General features: G+C 40.7%; 1 protein-coding gene across 1 annotated transcript; it reads left to right on the top strand.

The window, feature by feature from the left end:
- Nucleotides 1–1,724: 1,724 nt before the first annotated feature.
- On the top strand, nucleotides 1,725–9,050 carry loxl5a (lysyl oxidase-like 5a). The gene is made up of 6 exons (XM_034149772.1): nucleotides 1,725–2,646; nucleotides 3,299–3,407; nucleotides 5,167–5,304; nucleotides 6,206–6,362; nucleotides 6,443–6,538; nucleotides 8,931–9,050. Exons 1-6 carry the CDS (start codon nucleotides 1,725–1,727, stop codon nucleotides 9,048–9,050), a joined length of 1,542 nt encoding a protein of 513 aa, XP_034005663.1.
- Nucleotides 9,051–18,155: the final 9,105 nt, after the last annotated feature.

Genomic DNA, 18,155 nt, shown 5'->3' on the forward strand with positions numbered 1-18,155 from the left:
ACTCAAAGACTGGCTGTTATTTGAATAGGTGCAAACCAAACAAGGAGAGCATGTGCTGGTATGAGACGCTCTGGCTCTGCTCTAAAGTGAACTGTTACATGATGTTTGTATTGATTTATATATCGTTTATAGATGGTTATCAAATTAAACTTAAAATAAGATTGGAAGAGAGCAACGAAGGTAACGTCTTTTATTTACTTACTGATTATTATTAGCATTATTATTATTATTATTACACATACACACTCTCCCCTAGTCCTGTTTCTCCTGCTTTACCCTCACTCAGATTGTTGAAAGGAATTGCTGTGTGTGTGTGTGTGTGTGTGTGTGTGTGTGTGTGTGTGTGTGTGTGTGTGTGTGTGTGTGTGTGTGTGTGTGTGTGTGTGTGTGTATTCAGAGGGGTGTGTGACCTCTGACCACCTCTGGTCCCGAGGTGCTGCTCCTCCTTCAGCGGCCCCTCGGGATCGGCCCCTCGCTGAAAAATACAATCTAAAGTCTGACTTACTTGTTTTTTCTTTAATTTCTAGACTTTTATTTTTGTTAAATGTATTTATTTTTAATCGCAAATCTTGAAAACATTTTTTGTAACTTTTTTTTACATTAACTTTTTTTAGTGTTTTTTCAAATTTCTTATATTTTTATTACGAAAATGATTGTGTATGACTTAATTTTTTTTATATTTATACATCGTGCTTTCTTTAAGCAGACACCAGACTTTTCCTAATCCAGGAAAAAAAAAAGTATATTATAAAGTGGAGCACATAAACCTAATGAACAGACCTCGCTTACATCCCTTAGGAATATGAATGGTCTGCAGCCAATTCAAACTGTACAGTGATTAAAGAATATAAATAAACCTGACTCTGAAATATGTCACACATCACAAGTTAAGAAAGAAATGAAGAGCAGGAGATAACACATTTAGGGGAAGTTTGAATGTTAAGTTATTTTACCTTAAGTGAGGTTAATGAGTTTGTTTTCACGCTCATATCTGACTTTAATGCATTCAGTTTCAAAGCTGGAAAAAGAAAGGACGTCTGCAGGAGTCACGAGACTTTGATGAAAGTAGATCTGTCTCTCAGAAAGGGTTCACTCATGGGTTCACTGCCATCCTGTGGTGAGAGCTCTACCTATCCTCAGTCAGCAGGCAACAGCCCGCGCGGCGGGGGAGGATTGTGTTTACAAATCTCAATAATTGTATGAGTGTATGTTTTGGTGTAAACATTGTGTCCAACTTTACAACAGCAAATATACAATAATCAGTCCCCAAAATCTTATGTTAAAATTATTAACACGACTAGGGAAATATATAAGTTATATAAGTAATATTAATATATATTAGGAAAAATAAATAGATTAGACATTTAAAACATGTCTTGTTTAATAAGTTCAGTCAGCTTCTAGATTTGCTTTTGCTTAATAACTTGGATCGATGAAAAAATCAAACATTTTTAAATAAAAGACAATAAAAAAAGTATATTTCGTCTTCTTCGTTGGTGCTGAAACGGTTTAACTGAGTGCATCTCCTTCGCTGTGCATGGCTGAATAAATGCCCTTTTCCTCTGACATTACCTCACTTTACAAACATTTGGAGACGTCTTTCCTCTCTCTCTGCGGTGATGCTGTGCGCAAATGCGTGACGGGGTCGTCTGTAAAACACCCCCCATCAGGATGTTAAACCCAAATGTTCGTGGTTAATGTCTCAGTGTTGCAGACTTTCAGCCATGGAGAAGTGTGTGCTGGTTTTAATCTTCCTGCTGGATGTTTTGGTGTGTTTTTGTTCCGGTCAGCACCATTTACGCACACCTGGAGGGCCATGGAAGCACCGGTTCCAGTGGCAGAATAACGGCCAGGTGTTCAGTTTGCTGAGCACGGGGACTCAGTATCACACACCTGCGCAGACCAGGGGACGAACGAAGCTTTTCTTGACAACCAGACACAGTTTTAACCGACCTTACCCCCATGTTGGGCTCAGAAGACCCGCCAGAACCAGACATGGAGAGATCCAGGACGCAGCCGCAGGTCCCTCTATCCAAAACGAGGTGAGTCAGATGGATGTGTCGGTGCTCGGTGTGGATGCAGGTCAGTATTTACTCGCTTCGGGAAGACCAGGGACGCACAACCAGCCCCAAACGCGCCTCGGGTCCACCAGAGAGGCTCCGGGACAACGTGCGCAACAGGCGGTATCCAACAGCAGCGCCGCAGCTTTCACCTCCATCCAGGAGTTTTCCGGCAGTGGAGTCCCAAGAGGAGGCCGGAGCACACCTGGAAGTGATCCACACCATACCACAACTCCTCCGGTGAGATCCCCGGACTTTACGCACAGGACACGTTCAGAATCACCTGACGCATCGCAAAACTCTGTTGGAGACGCTCAAAGTGCCCAAAGAGCGCACTCCCTGACCAGAAACACTCCAGAATCTAGTGTTCCCCCCACAGCTCTGTCCAGTAACGCGGTGGAGATTCACTTCCCGAGGCAGAGGCCGGAAACAACCAGGACTCCGAGTGTTGGGGACGCTCGGGATCCGCACAGTATCCATCATAGGAACTCCGTTTTCTATGATGTTTACCCGGCAGACCGCAGGAACAGGATCACTGCGCGCCCTCCACCAGGACCGGGGTATGGCACCAGGTTCTTCCACAACGGTGAGGCGAACAGGAGACTCTTTAACCAAAGTAACACGACATCATTCTTGATTAAATAAGACTTTAAAATAATTCCAGGGTTATCAATTGAAACGTTTATACTCCTGTTTTCCAGAAGAGAGCTTGAAGCCCTTACTTTGAACCAAAGATGACCCAAGCTCATTTTCTAAATATAATTGATATTTTGTTCTAATTCATTTTCATGAGAGTCAGAGTTGGTCTTCTACTAATGATATAATTATTATATGCAGTATGAAAGCCTCGGAGCCTAATTGAAGTTAATGGCAGTTTAATAGACTGGAAGTGAGCCATTAGTGCAGGATTTGGCCAGCAGTGGTGCAGAAGATAATGAAGTTATGAGAGTATTAAGTACTAAAAGTTCTCCATTTAATAAACTGTCAAACTCTGCTGTTAATAGTATTTGAAATTAAATTAGGTACAAAGGTAAATACTTGTTTTCCATTGATAATTGTTCAATTTTCAAAGTAAATAAGAAGTTAAACTTCAAAATTGTTTATGCATTTTAACGCTTCCTCCCCTTTTCCAGAAGACTGAACAAGTTTGAAGACCTTACTTTTTGGAAGTATTAATGGAAAATAAATGCATTTCTAGTTGAGTCAGTTTACATTATTTTCATTTATTTTTCCTGCAGGTCTCCCAGACCTGGTTCCTGACCCGTACTACATCCAGGCTGCCTCTTACATCCAGAGGGTTCAGATGTACGCACTCCGCTGTGCTGCTGAAGAAAACTGTCTCTCCAGGTACATTCATTTATTTGTTAGAAACCACACCACCTTAAAGAGGCCCTATTCTGCTTGTTGGGGTTTCCTCTTTTCTGTACGTCAGGGGTGTCAAACTCAAATACACAGTGGGCCAAAATAAAAAAATGGGTACTAGTCGAGGGCCGGACTTGTTCAATGTTTATTGCAAAACTTATTGAAATGAACTTATTGCACATATTAAACCTGGAACTAACACAGCTTAAATGATTGCCTGTAAAAACAACATTAAACATTAAATAATCAGTTGCATTCATTTCTTATGGCTCTATCTGCAGCTTTTCCAGAGTCATTTCTTATGATTACATTTTTCCACAGGCCAACAACAGCTTCAACAAAACTATTTCCCTCAAAGAACAAACCAAACATGCCCTGTTGTCTCAAGAAAGAAAGTGCAGAAGGAAACATCCATGTAAACTCAGTGTGCTGCTCTGTGATGCTAGTTCAAGCCAGATACTTGGCATCTCATCTTGGGTGCAAGGTCATCAATGTTTGGGCTCAGGCTCTGAGCTGAGGAGATCCTCAGGATTGAGTGAAGGTGTGCGTGCAATATACCGGCAGGCCAGATCTAATAATAATTTTAAATTATCCTGCGGGCCTAAATTAAATCCACAAAGGGCCTGATTTGGCCCCCTGGGCCTTGAGTTTGACACATGTGCTCTAGTGTGTTCTAGAGGTTTGTGTGCATGTAAATGGTCTGCAAGAGATGCTGCAGTGTGAGAAAAATAAAGAGCTTTTTGAACATTAAAGCACGGAGACAAATCACAGTAGAGACATTAAATACTAATATGAACCTGAATATGAGCAGAATAGGGACCCTTTGATGTGTCAGTCAAATCAAGATCAAATGCATCAGTCAATTAGTGATGAAAAGGGTACATTAAGTCAGTCTTAATTCACTTTTGTTATGATTTTTGACTGACAATCTTTATGCACAAGCTCTCTACTGTGTAATAAAAGGTTTTAAACACAAACATCAATACTTTAAAATAAAGAAATATGATCTTTTAGTTCCTGTGAGGTTGCCACAGTGGGATGTACTTTGGCTTGGCTCCCATCTGGACTCTTTAGCAGAGCGGCTGAGATCCTCTGATCTGAGCGGCTCTTTCCAAATAAAAAGAATCTGTGAAGTGAACGGCAGAGGATTCCTGAGGTGACTCAAAACCTCAGAGTGATGCAGCGTTATGTAAACTCAGGAGACGGAGGTTAATGTGCAGTGTGAGGGTGATGTGAAGCTGCCAGTGGACACACATACATTCAAATTCATTCATGTATTCATGCCCAATATCATATCCTGCGCAATATATTTTTACATCATATGTGCAACAATTTTATTACATCTCAGGATGTCTTTCATGTTTTTTTAAACTACTTCCTTAATTGTTGTTGCACCGCTGCTAATCTTATTTTATGTAATCTTACCGTAGAGATATCCAGTGTTGCAGAGTTCAACATGTACTTCATTTACATTTTGCAGCTGCTTGAGGGGGGTCCAAAAACATTCATATTTGCAAAGTGATTCAATTCCTTTTTCGCCTTTATTTCTGTAAGAAAACTGAAACTACAAATGAATTTGGGCGGGAAAAGGAAATAAATGATTGTTCTAATTCAAGATTCAAGGCTTTTATTGTCAACTACAGTCCTTGAAACAAAGCTTTTAAATTAGCTTCCCCAACCCTGAAGATCTCACTAACAAAAAGGTGAACCTCTTTGTAATCTTGGTTCCTCTTCCTCTCCTCAGGTCTGCGTCTCAGCCCAGCGTCAGAGACCTGGACTACAGGGTTCTGCTGCGGTTCCCTCAGCGAGTGAAGAACCAGGGAACCGCAGACTTCCTCCCTGTAAAGCCTCAACACGAGTGGGAGTGGCACAGCTGCCACCAGTGAGTTCATACCAAACCAGTCTGTGCCTGGACTCTTCCTTGTAACACATTCTACGTATTACTTTTACTTATTGTTGTGAAAATACTGAATGTTCTCTTCCAATATCAGAGTAACATGATAACAAAGGTATCCCAACTGTAGCTGTGAACATGACAGGATGTATGATTACCTAGAAGAGCATCAGGACTGTTTTAGGCATATGATAGCTATGTGATTAACATGATGATTCAGCCTCTATGGAGATAGACATATGACAAGCATGATCATTTCTGACGTGGAGCTAATCTGAAGTAAACATTGAATACTGCTTTCTATTCCTCCATCTTGTGACTGTGTAACTCCCTCTCTTGGATATCAGCATGTGAAGGACACTGTTCAGGAACTAGTTGATGCTCTGTATGTGATGACTACTTTTTTGAGATTTTGAGAAAAAAAGTCAGAATTTTGAGATTTTGAGTTAAAAAGGCAGAATCTTGAGATTTTGAGTTAAAAAGTCAGAATTTTGAGATTTTGAGTTAAAAAGTCAAAACTTTTTGATTTTGAGAAAAAAAGTCAGAAGTTTGAGAAAAAAAGTCAGAATTTTGAGAAAAAGTCAGCATTTTCAGAAAAGAAATCAACAGTTTCAGAAAATACTCAGTATTTTGAACATGACTGGATGTATGATTACTTAGAAGAACCGGTATTCCTCCATCTTGTGACTGTGTAACTCCCTCTCTTGGATATCAGCATGTGAAGGACACTGTTCAGGAACTAGTTGATGCTCTGTATGTGATGACTACTTCCATTCTTGAGAGGATCAGAAATACATGGATCCTGAGATTGAAGCTCAAGCCGGTGACGAGTGATATTTTTATAACACTTATAATTAAAGATACCCCCCCCCTCCCCCCCTGTGTGCAGACATTACCACAGCATGGAGGCGTTCAGTAACTACGACCTGCTGGACGTCTCCTCGGGTCAGAAGGTGGCTGAGGGACATAAGGCCAGTTTCTGTCTGGAGGACACGTCCTGTGACCCGGGGGTCAGGCGGCGCTTCGCCTGCACGGCTCACACTCAGGTCAGTCCATCCTTTATTTATTCTTCTAAACATCTAGACATTATTTTATTTATTTATCAGCTAAATCTGGTTCTCCTCAGGGTCTCAGTCCAGGCTGCTACGACACGTATCACGCCAACATCGACTGCCAGTGGATCGACATCACCGACGTTCCACCGGGAAACTACATCCTGAGGGTGGGAGAACATTAACAATTTATTATAATATACAGAGGTGGGAAGTAGTGGAGTACAAATACTTTGTTACTGTACTTAAGTACATTTTTCTGGTATCAGTACTTTACTCCACTACTTATTTTTCTGACGACTTTTTACTTTGACTTCTTACATTTTGAACCCAAATACCTGTACGATCCGTGTATCCATCATTTCCTGGTCTTCTCTAAAGAAGAGGGACCAATGAAAACGTTGTCATGTTGCCGTTGTTCAGCATGGAAACATTCATTAGCTAACAATGACATTATTGTTCTATTAATATAAAGGGAGGTCAGGTACTCTTTAAAACAGCTGCTAGTTATGGGTACTTTTTACTTAAAGAGGACCTATCATGCTATATTTGAATAATATAGTGTAGGACCATACCTATATAAGGCATATTTATACTTTTTTTTCTTCAAAATACCAAACAGATCATGCATTTTAGCCATGCCTCATTTTGCTCAATTTGACATTTTTTAGCTCTGTTTTTGCAAGGGCAGATTCAGTGAGAACAGCACCATCTACAGGTCTGGCATATGTACTACAGCGTCTCCAGCGCTTTCGAACAGCAATGGCCGTGGCTGTCTCCTCCTGATTGGTGGAGTTGGCCCAATAGCCGTAGCGCCACCGTCCTGACGTCAGGACAGTGTTCAAATCTGGATCAGTTTTTATCAGATCCGTTGCAGCCCCTTTTTTAGAGATTTGGGTATGGAGGAAAATAGAGAGGGTTGTGTTTTCTGACACTTGGTGAGTTCCCTGGAACACCGGGGACACATATTCATGTATAAAAGACGTACAAAAGTGCATTTTGCATGATAGGTCCCCTTTAAGTACATTTCAAAGCCCATACTTCTTTACTTTTACTTGAGTAAAGAAGTTTAGTCAGTACTTCTACTTCTACCAGAGTATTTTTAAACACGAATATCTGTACTTCTACTTGAGTAAAGGATGGGTGTACTTTTGCCATCTCTGATAATATATATATATATATATATATATATATCATTCCAATCACCATGAATTATTAACTTCACAGCATGTGTTCATATCACTGCAATCAAAGGAAGTATTTAGCTGCTTCTCAGGCAGACATGTGAAGTCATTTAGTCTCAAACAAGTGTACAAGTAATTTTTCCTTATCAAGTCTGGTAAAAAGTTGAGTCCTTTCACACACGCAAACATGTTGTTCAATTCCTTTCTATGCATGCAGAAGTGATGGATAATATTTGCTTCATGTCGGGAAACATCTTTGCATCACATCAAGTTTAACCTTAGTGAATCTTTAGTTGAAAGAAAGACGGTCACTTTCCTGGATTTTAAAATGTGTGAAATTACACAAAATTTAACTTGACTTGATGAGAAGATAAGGAATATATTTTCCACTGGAAGTAAGTGTTTGTTCCCACTGTCGCTTCCATATAAGGGAAGTACGTGGGAGGTAAATGTTAATTTTGCGCATGTTTGGCTGTGCCCTCAAGGGAAGTCAAACCCAAAATCAGGTCACCTTTCTCAGCCCTGAAGAGCTCCTGGGAAAACGTTGTTGTCTCAAAAAGTCAAAGCTCTTGTCATATGTTTTTCTAAGGTGGCAGAGAGAGTTGCAAACGTGTTCAAAAACACTTCCAGCAGGAGAAACTCGCTGCAGTTTAAAAAAACGTGTGCACAAATGTACCAAAACATATGCAAACATCTTCACCAAACTGGAGGAAACATGGCTTAGCCAACTTTCTGTCTGTGTGCGTCACTTTTTAGTGTCCCCATGGTTTCTGTTGTGTTTTGAGTTTCTTGCAGCGCTGCACATGTTTCCTCAAGTTGTTGAAGATGTTCCTTCATGTTTCTTGGCACAATTCTGCTTATATAATAACACAGTTTCTGGAATTGCAGCACATTTCTCCAGATTTAAATGTCTTGGACCGTTTGCACCTGTCGGCCACCGTAGTTATCCCCATGTTTAAGTAAGGATTGGAAAGGAGGTCGATGTATTTAAATCGTTCATCTCTGCAAAGTCATTTGAGCCATATCTCAATTCAAGGCAACTCAAAAGTCTTCATCAGTCGATTAGTGAAGAAAAGGGTGAATTAAGTCAGTCTTAATTCACTTTTTGTGATTTCTTACTGATTTCTTTTTATGCAGATGTGAAGTGAGCGGCAAAGGATTCCTAAGTCATTTCAGCCATTTCTCAATTCAAGGCAACTCACAAGTCTTTAACTTTGAAGTCAAAGTCGTGTTTTGAGTCACTTCTCTTTTGTCAAGTACATTTTCCGAGTCGTTAAACAGTGACTCGAGTCGACTTGTTCCTCAGTGATCAGACTCCCCCTCTCTCTCTCTCTCTCTCTCTCTCTCTCTCTCTCTCCCCCCCCCCTCTCTCTCTCAGGTGACGGTGAACCCCTCTCAGGCGGTGCAGGAATCTGACTTCTCCAACAACGAGGTCCTCTGTGACATCCGATACACAGGAGGCTACGTTCAGGCCAGGAACTGCAGGATCACCGTGTGAGTCTCGGATTCCAATCAATCAATCAATCAATCAGTCAATCAATTTCACCCCTGACATTAAAAGATTTAAATAAACGATGAAGAGGACGAGCTCATCCCTGATTCATATTCTCTGTCCCACAGAAGCTGACCTGACTGAAGACTAGACCTGAATAATGAATACCGTTATTGTTGCTTTTAATGTGCAGTTATTTGTTGTTTACCTTTTAAACGTGTTTTGTATTTATGTCTTTATCTTATATTGTAGAGTCGGCTAGATTTTAACTTATGTTATTTGTAAGAAATTAGTGTTTTTTATCGCATTGAAAGACGGTTGTTTGTGTGCAGACAACTTGAGGAAAGCTGAGTGAATACTCTCAGCCACAATGTGCGACTGGATCGGTTGTTTTAAAATAAACTTTTCTACCCTGACATTAACGAGCATTTTGTATTTTGGACAAGAAAGATCTTCTCTGTAATGGAGTGAAGGAATAATTTTTCATTACTTTATTTTGTATTTGTGTCAGACCAAACACATGGTCTATTACATATGGGATTAAAATACACAACCTATTTACAAACTTCTTTTAAATCTTGCATATCTAAAGCATGTTAAAAAGGGACACAAATAATCTTTGCACGTAAAAGAAACAATTGAATTTGTACAGATTATCTCTGATTGGTTTGACTCTCCCATATAGGTTTCCCAAAAAGACCCATAATGTGCTTTTTAGTTATTTAACCCTCCTATTGTCTTAGTTCCCCCCCTTACTTTGGTGTTCGCGGTCAAATTTGACCGGTCCTGTTTTAACTGCTATTACATTAACACAAAAAACATTAATCATCACCAAATTTCATTTTAACACCCTTTCAAACTGTAAATATTGTATCAGACTACAGGTATACATGAACAACTGCAGTAAATATACAAAGAATAGACACTGAACATGTATTGCGTGTGCCAGGTGTGATCCATGTGGGGGGATGGGCATATAAGAGCGGGAAATGTATCAAATTGTTCTGTGTGTGTGTGTGTGTGTGTGTGTGTGTGTGTGTGTGTGTGTGTGTGTGTGTGTGTGTGTGTGTGTGTGTGTGTGTGTGTGTGTGTGTGTGTGGGTGTGGGTGTTTGTGTGTGTGTTTTATCTGATCCGGATGGTTACTAATTCCTTTTCTTTATGGTGGTCATGTTTGACCGGGAACACCATGGGTGTTACAAAGTTGACAAAATCATCCAAAATTCTATGAAAGTGGTGATCAGCAATTTTATATGTTCAAATATCTACTGTGAAGGATATCATAAAGCCTTAATGCAATCGAATGTACAACAAAAAAGTTATGATTGATGAAAGTAGTAAATCGGTCAGATTTGACCTGAAGACAACAGGAGGGTTAAACCCTGATAAAAATGTGCCTTATTAAACCAAGAAGCATGCGTTTTAAAGCATGTATGTTTATTCTGCAGTTTAACTCACACACAGATATATAATTTGTTATTTTATTCTTTAGTGAAAGGATACTTGGTTGTTTAAAAGGTGCTCTGAATTTGTATTCTATTTTATAATGAAGTGTATTTAGGGTTAAACGAAGGTACCATTGAAGACTGAACCCTTATTTATAGAAAGAATATAAATAGTCAGTGCTGATGGGATAATTTAAACAAATATTGAACAACATGAAGTCATTCCTCCGACTATTTATCATTAACACGAGCTGAAGACCATTAGTGTTGTATTTCTGACATGCTTTAGGAATAACACACCTCAGAGAAATACCTGACATGATTCCACTTTTAAAACAGGAGAACACGCGGCTTCTCACCTCAGTTGTGTTGTTGAGTGTTTGTCATGTCGTGTTACCGATGAGGGATTGAGAAAACATTTATTAACTCCATGTTCCAGAGCTCTGTTTGCACTTTGTCACCAAATGTATTATTATACTCTGTCTGAAGGGGATGTGGAAATTATTAAAGACTCACGTAAATCATTTCTTTGGCTCTCTGTTTGTCAGCAGTGCTATTTGCAATCCAACACACACACACACACACACACACACACACACACACACACACACACACACACACACACACACACACACACACACACACACACACACACACACAGAACAATTTGACACATTTCCCGCTCTTATGTGCCCATCCCCCCACATGGATCACACCTGGCACACGCATGTTCAGTGTCTATTCTTTGTATATTTACTGCAGTTGTTCATGTATACCTGTAGTCTGATACAATATTTACAGTTTGAAAGGGTGTTAAATGAAATTTGGTGATGATGAATGGTTTTTGTGTTAATGTAATAGCAGTTAAAACAGGACCGGTCAAATTTGACCGCGAACACCAAAGTAAGGGGGGTATTGTGATTCTCCGTGCCACATTAAGCTTTATTCATTTAAAAAAGATGCAGTTTTGGTTTCCTCCTGACCAGACCCGGCGCCAGAACAAATCTACAGAGAGGGCATATGATTTTCATGGGAGGGCACACAAAACCGTCATGTGCCGCGGCCATACTTGCCAACCTTGAGACCTCAGAAATCGGGAGCATTTCCAAAACCACCGCGGGGGTGGGGGGGGGGGGGTGCTAGTGGATCGCCGGAGCTGTATTAGATTAACATTAACATGCTTATTGTAGTCGTAAGTGCACTGCCTTGCGGCCTGTAGCACCATATGTGTGGGCTGGCAGGAAAGGAGTGAGCAGAGGGTAGAATTGTCGATTCTTGTTCTGTTTGCTGTGACTATCTTCCTCACCCTCTCAGACTTTCAGTTGCGCCGCTACGTTACCATGGGAACCAACCAATGGTGTAGCTGTATTAAAGTCCTGAGTAAATCTGATTTTGTCAGAAATCGGGAGAAATGCGGGAGAAATATGACCCCGGGAGGAAACCGGGAGAGGGCAATGAAATCGGGAGTCTCCCGCGAAAATCGGGAGGGTTGGCAAGTATGGCCGCGGCACAATATAGATCGTATCAAACAGCATGGCCAACAGCATTGCGTAAAGACGCAAACCTATCGCAAATCAATACAGAAATAAATACACAAATAAAGGGCAACATAGAAACCACGTTTGAAACATTGTGTGCGTGGCGGCACAAACACTGGTCACTCATGAGCAAGGCACAAATTTGAAATAAAAACAAAACAGCAACAGCTTTGCGTGGGGCTTAAACTTGGGCAACCGTTGACCGGAGCAGCAAACATAATAATACAGAGCGACACCACATTATGCAGTGCGTACTAGCGTAACTCAGCCCCGGGGTTTGCCGAGGTCAAGCTAGTAACATTAAGGCGTGCTGCTGCAACGGCAGGTGCAGGGTCGCCAGCAGCACCATCGGCTGCAGTTCTTTCATCGCAATTTATTTTTAATAAATCCTTAGACCTACTCGTGGTTTTAAGCCAATTTCTGAAGTCCATTTTGTAATTTAAAACAGAAATGGGAGTCTACAGAATGCACTATAAAAAACTAATCTAGAATAGGCGGCAGAGTAGTGTGACGCTGTGATTGGTCTAAATGTGGACGAATCACAAAAGACACATGAATTTAGCCTACGATTTTGTTTGTAGTTACTATCTGACATCACATACATCGGAGCATTAAAGTTCACAGTTTATTTATAATACAATTATCATTTTTTTATTTTTTTTTATAAATACAAAAAACCATGTTTATTTGGCGCCGGGTCTGCTCCAGACGTCTCGTCATCCCACTTCCTCTGGGTCTTGCAAATAAACCCATTTTGAGCTTTTCCTTTCTTACAAAACCTTGCAAACAATGTGCAAATACCTTTAGACTACGACAAAGAACCAAATGTTTTTTATCTGTAATCTTTTAATGATAAATATAGAGATAATAAACTGTATATATTCTATTTGTTTGCTTTAGAGTAACAACAATGTGGGCATCAATGGAAGCCTTTTTCCGGCTGAAGGTGACACATTTCAGAAACTTTCGTGCAAATTCTCGATGGAAGTTGATATTTTCAGGATGTTTATAAAATAATTACGTTGGCAGGTGTGGGCTGAGGTCATTCAGAGTGTTTTCTGCACCATCTGTTTCTGAACCACTTCCACAGTCTGTCTTAACATCAGGGCCACCCAACTCCTCTGCTCCCTCTGTAACGAAAAATAAGTACTCACACTACTTAAAGGCACACCATCGGGGTCTCTTAATTCAAACTACAAAGTTTTGTGTGGCTTTTTGCAGTCTGTTTCTCACTTTTAGGATTCCTGAATTATTCATTGTGTTTACCAGAAGCCAATTTATCTGCAGAGGTCGCTTCCTCTCCAAAATGAATATACTAAGTGATCAAATCGGTTAAAAAAATCGAGTTTTCTAAACGTCTAAAATCATCTCCACTTTTTACATGTCAAAAGTACTGGATTGAGTTACTGTACTTGGTGATCTTCTGCGATGTGCGTGGTTGCAAAACATGGCAAAGTATCAAACAAGAACAAAATCTCAGTGCATGTACAGGCTGCAGATTTCCTCATCACCCTGAGCTTAAAACCTGTTTACTACCCTCAGATCTCCCCAAACGTGTGTGTGTGTGTGTGTGTGTGTGTGTGTGTGTGTGTGTGTGTGTGTGTGTGTGTGTGTGTGTGTGTGTGTGTGTGTGTGTGTGTGTGTGTGTGTGTGTGTGTGTGTGTGTGTGTGTGTGTGTGTGTTTGCTCAGGGCAGGCTGACGGACAGTGAGTCTGCAGGGCGTGAAGCTGGAGATCTCGAGAAGGAGAGAAATTCCACAGATCTGCACTCAGACTGACTGCAAACTGCTGACCTCAGCAACGTCTTCCTCACGCCCGAGGTGTGTGTGAGGGAGGTGTGTGCAGAGGTGGGAAGTAGTACAGTACAAATACTTCGTTACTGTACTTACTGTAAGTATATTGTTCTGGTATCAGTACTTTACTCCACTACATCTATTAGAGCACTTTTCCGAATGCTCAAAGCCTTTTACATTACAGTACATATTACACATATCAGACATGTAACAGTGAATACAGCAAATTAGGGTGAAGTGTCTTGCCCAAGGACACAAAGTTATGGGTACTTTTTACTTAAGTACATTTCAAAGCCTCTTTACTTTTACTTGAGTAAAGAAGTTTAGTCAGTACTTCTACTTTTACCAGAGTATTTTTAAACACGAGTATCTGTACTTCTACTTGAGTAAAGGATGTGTGTACTTTTGCCATCTCTGGGTGTGTGTGAGGGAGGTGTGTGTGTGAGGGACATGTGTGTGTGAGGGAGGTGTGTGTGTGAGGGAGGTGTGTGCTAGGCTGTCTGACTGTCTGAGACTCCGGTCAACACGAGTCAGAGCCAAGAGGCGAGACCACAGCGACACACACTGCAGAAACTGACAATACAAGCCTGACCCCAGAGACCTCCATGGTTCTGATGAGCAGGGTACACAATGTAACATTGGATTTAAGTTGTTCATGCTCTCTACATGGATTAATAACTGAATGAACCTAGCAGGCAAAAGCACCGGGGCCCAAAGTAACAGGAACCCTTGGCTGTTAACTACAAAATGACTACAAAGAGGACACGTACCAACAAGGAAGAGACTCAAAATGACTACAGAAAGATGTACAATTTGGTAAAATATGGCTTAAAAGTGACTTGAAAATTATGAAAAAGAGACAAATCACACAAATCAACTATTAAGACACGCAGAAGGAATACAAAAAGACACACAATTATTACAATGAGACTAACATTTACTACAACCAGACTTTAATGTACTATAAAAATATGCAAAATCAATCAAAAAGAGACAATGTGAGTACAAAAAGACACCAGATTAATAAAAAAGAGACTTAAATTGACTACAAAAAGACATGAAATGACCACAAAACACAGTTTCTTCCCGTTAATCTGGTATGACACATTAATAGGTTTTTAAATATTAAGAAGCCCTGAGACACAGTTTCGTGAAAGAAAGAAACCGCAGCCCCCTCTACCGGGGGCTCTCGGGCTTAACAGGTTAAATAACTAACCTATGTTAGTTAAGCTATGTTAACTATGTCTTATGGCGCATTTCCACCACACGGTCGGCCTCGGCCACGCTCGGTACTGCTTGGCCGCGTTGGGCCTTAACAGGGCCGACTCACTTCATGCTGCGCTTCCATTACAGTTTAGGAACTGGGGTAGTTACTATAGTAACGCAGTGTAGGCGGAGCCGTGACGTCATCTTCAATGAGAACCCCAGAAAAACAACACAGCCGTTAGCTGTTAGCACTCAGAGCTCACAGCTCCTTATATATGTTCAGAAACTCGAGAAAAGTTAAACAAGTACAAACCACAGACTGTCTGTGTCATGGCGAATACAGTCGCTGCTTTATTTATGTCTGTATAGGCCGTTGTTGTGAGTGTGGACGGTCGGAGCATATACTGCGTTAGCTTAGCCAATCTCCATTTAGAAAACACGCATTTTAAAAGGTTTTTCGCCTGCCGTCTGTCTGCAGACTTGACAAAGCATTAATTCATGGTTTTTACTAACCGGTATCAGTATGTTGTTACTTCGGCATCATTTTGAAACGTGTATTACAATTAAATCACGGTCAAATATGTCCATCTTGTTGTAGTTGTAGCCCCCTTGCCAGCGATGCTCTCTCTAGTTTAGCATACTCAGCCCGACTCAGCCTCGTTGTCTCTGGCCCTAGACCCACGATTTTATGAGGCCAGAAAAACTGTGAATTAGGACCCGCCGGCCGGTACTAGGCCAAGTGGAAACGCAACCAAAGACGAGCCGCTGACGTCACAGCCCTCTTAAACCGTGCTCCGCGCTGTAGTGGAAACGCGCCATAATACAGTAGTAGTAGTTTGGGCCTTTTGCATGTCTGTGTCCTTTCTCTCATAATCCTCTCGTGTCCCTACAGTGTGTATCATCTTGCTTCATTAGTCAAATAACCAGACGTCATCTCCGCACAAATGTTGTGTTTCTCCGTCCGGATACACGGTCACTATATTGACCTTTGTGGAGATGTATTTGTTTCCAGCACAGAGTGGAAGCTGTTTGTGTTCACAGTGTCTGAACATCCTGAAAAAAGGAAGGGATGTTTACCTGGGCAGCACAAACCGTCTCTCCATCACACATTCAACAGAGAAATCTGACTTTTCCTCCCGGAGATGATGTGTAAATATCAAAACACACTGAATGCACACTGCTATTAATCCTGGTATTATGTTGTTTTTGGTCTTGGAGGAGGAGGAGGAGGAGGAGGAGGAGGAGGAGCTGACAGGTCGTTCAGTTATTTCTGGGTCTGTGTTTTCCAGAAAATGCTCGTATTGTTTTGTGAGTTTGGCACATGAGTGTCAGACAACGGTTAGGTGTCTCCTGTCGTAGCAAAACCTCTGTTCATCTGTCAGGAGGAGACACACACACACACACACACACACACACACACACACACACACACACACACACACACACACACACACACACACACACACACACACTGAAACACACACACACACACACACACTGAAACACACACACACACGTACGCAAACATGTAGCAGTAGACATGAGCCTGTTTTTGTCTCCTGTAAGACAAGCTGTGAAAAAGAGAGGAATGTACATGAACAGCATTTGTTCCTGAGAGAGTTTTGTGGACATTTTGTTACAGGATGGCGCTTGTAGATAAACAATTGACTGTGTTTTGTGCAGCAGAGTATTCACAAAGCACCCGTATGCAGAATAACTCATTGTTTCAGGCTTATTTCAGAGCAACTACATACATCAGAGGAAACAAAGCATGCAGCGTTTGTCTTTTATCTTAAAGGTCACCTATCATGCTATTTTTAGGCAGTAGCATAGGTCTCAGATATATACAAATATATAAAAAACATGTCTTTGAAGTGTTTTGCTCAAAATACCAAACAGATCACCCATTCTAGCCATGCCTCATATCCCTCTATTTCACTTCCTGTTTCAAAAGTGCTGATTTGGGTATAAAGCTTTAAAAAAATAAAAAATGATAAAATAAAAAAGGGGTCTGAGCTCATGCGGGACCCGGCAGCTACTGTCTAAACTAAATACTGCGGTGATGAAACGCCATATCATGGATTATCAAGGATTGTTTCTGAAACAGTATGGAGCTCAAAGGCTTTCTCTCTTGCCGGTTATACCACAAGGTGAGTTCCTTTTTATTTCCTGCTTCTTCACACACATGCTCTCCAGTACAGGTTAGCTCTGAGTGTTAGCGATGCTAATGTAAACACCGACCATATTACGTCCAAAACAGTCGGGCATTGTTTCTGATAGCAACGTTTCTGATAGGGCCGTGGGTCCACATTTCAGATATTACATCATATCGGACGCAAATCTGGATCAGCTCCGTTGTTCCCCCGTTTTTAGAGATTTGGGTACGGAGGAAAAGAGAGAGGGTTTTATTTTCTGATGCTGCGTGAGTTCCCTGACACACCGGGGACACATATTTATGTATAAAGCACATCAGAAAGTGCATTTTGCATGATAGGTCCCCTTTAAGTTTTAGTTTAATGCATCAATAATTATAATCAAAACAGATCATATATATTATTCTGAAATGGACCAATCTGCACAATGACTACTTTTACTTTTGGTACTTTAAGTATATGTTGGTGCTAATACTTTTGTACTTTTACTTGAGTAACATTTTGAATACTTGTAACAGAGTATTCCTATACTCTGGTACTTCTACTTTTACTCAAGTACAAGATCTGAGTACTTCTACTTTTACTCAAGTACAATATCTGAGTACTTCTACTTTTACTCAAGTACAAGATCTGAGTACTTCTACTTTTACTCAAGTACAAGATGTGAGTACTTCTCCTACCTCTGGTCTTTAGGAAGTAAACCCAGTTACTGTGAAGTGTAAATAAAAACAGCTCAAACAGCTTGAAAGTATATTTAAATGTATCTTCATGGGACATTTTTTTAATCTAGTTCAAAAAGCATACTTGTATTGTTTATAGTCTAAGCTATTTCTTTTAAATATTTCACATATTTTACAGAAAGTATGAGGAAGTGTTTCCTGTTTTTCAGGAATTGTTGCTGCATTACAGTAAATGACCACCTGGCTCCGGAGCAGCAGGGGGCGACATTTTCTATCCTACCTCTAAATCTGAAGTAGAA

This window comes from Trematomus bernacchii, unplaced genomic scaffold (genome assembly GCF_902827165.1).
Source record: "Trematomus bernacchii unplaced genomic scaffold, fTreBer1.1, whole genome shotgun sequence".
In the NCBI taxonomy this organism is placed as follows: domain Eukaryota; kingdom Metazoa; phylum Chordata; class Actinopteri; order Perciformes; family Nototheniidae; genus Trematomus; species Trematomus bernacchii.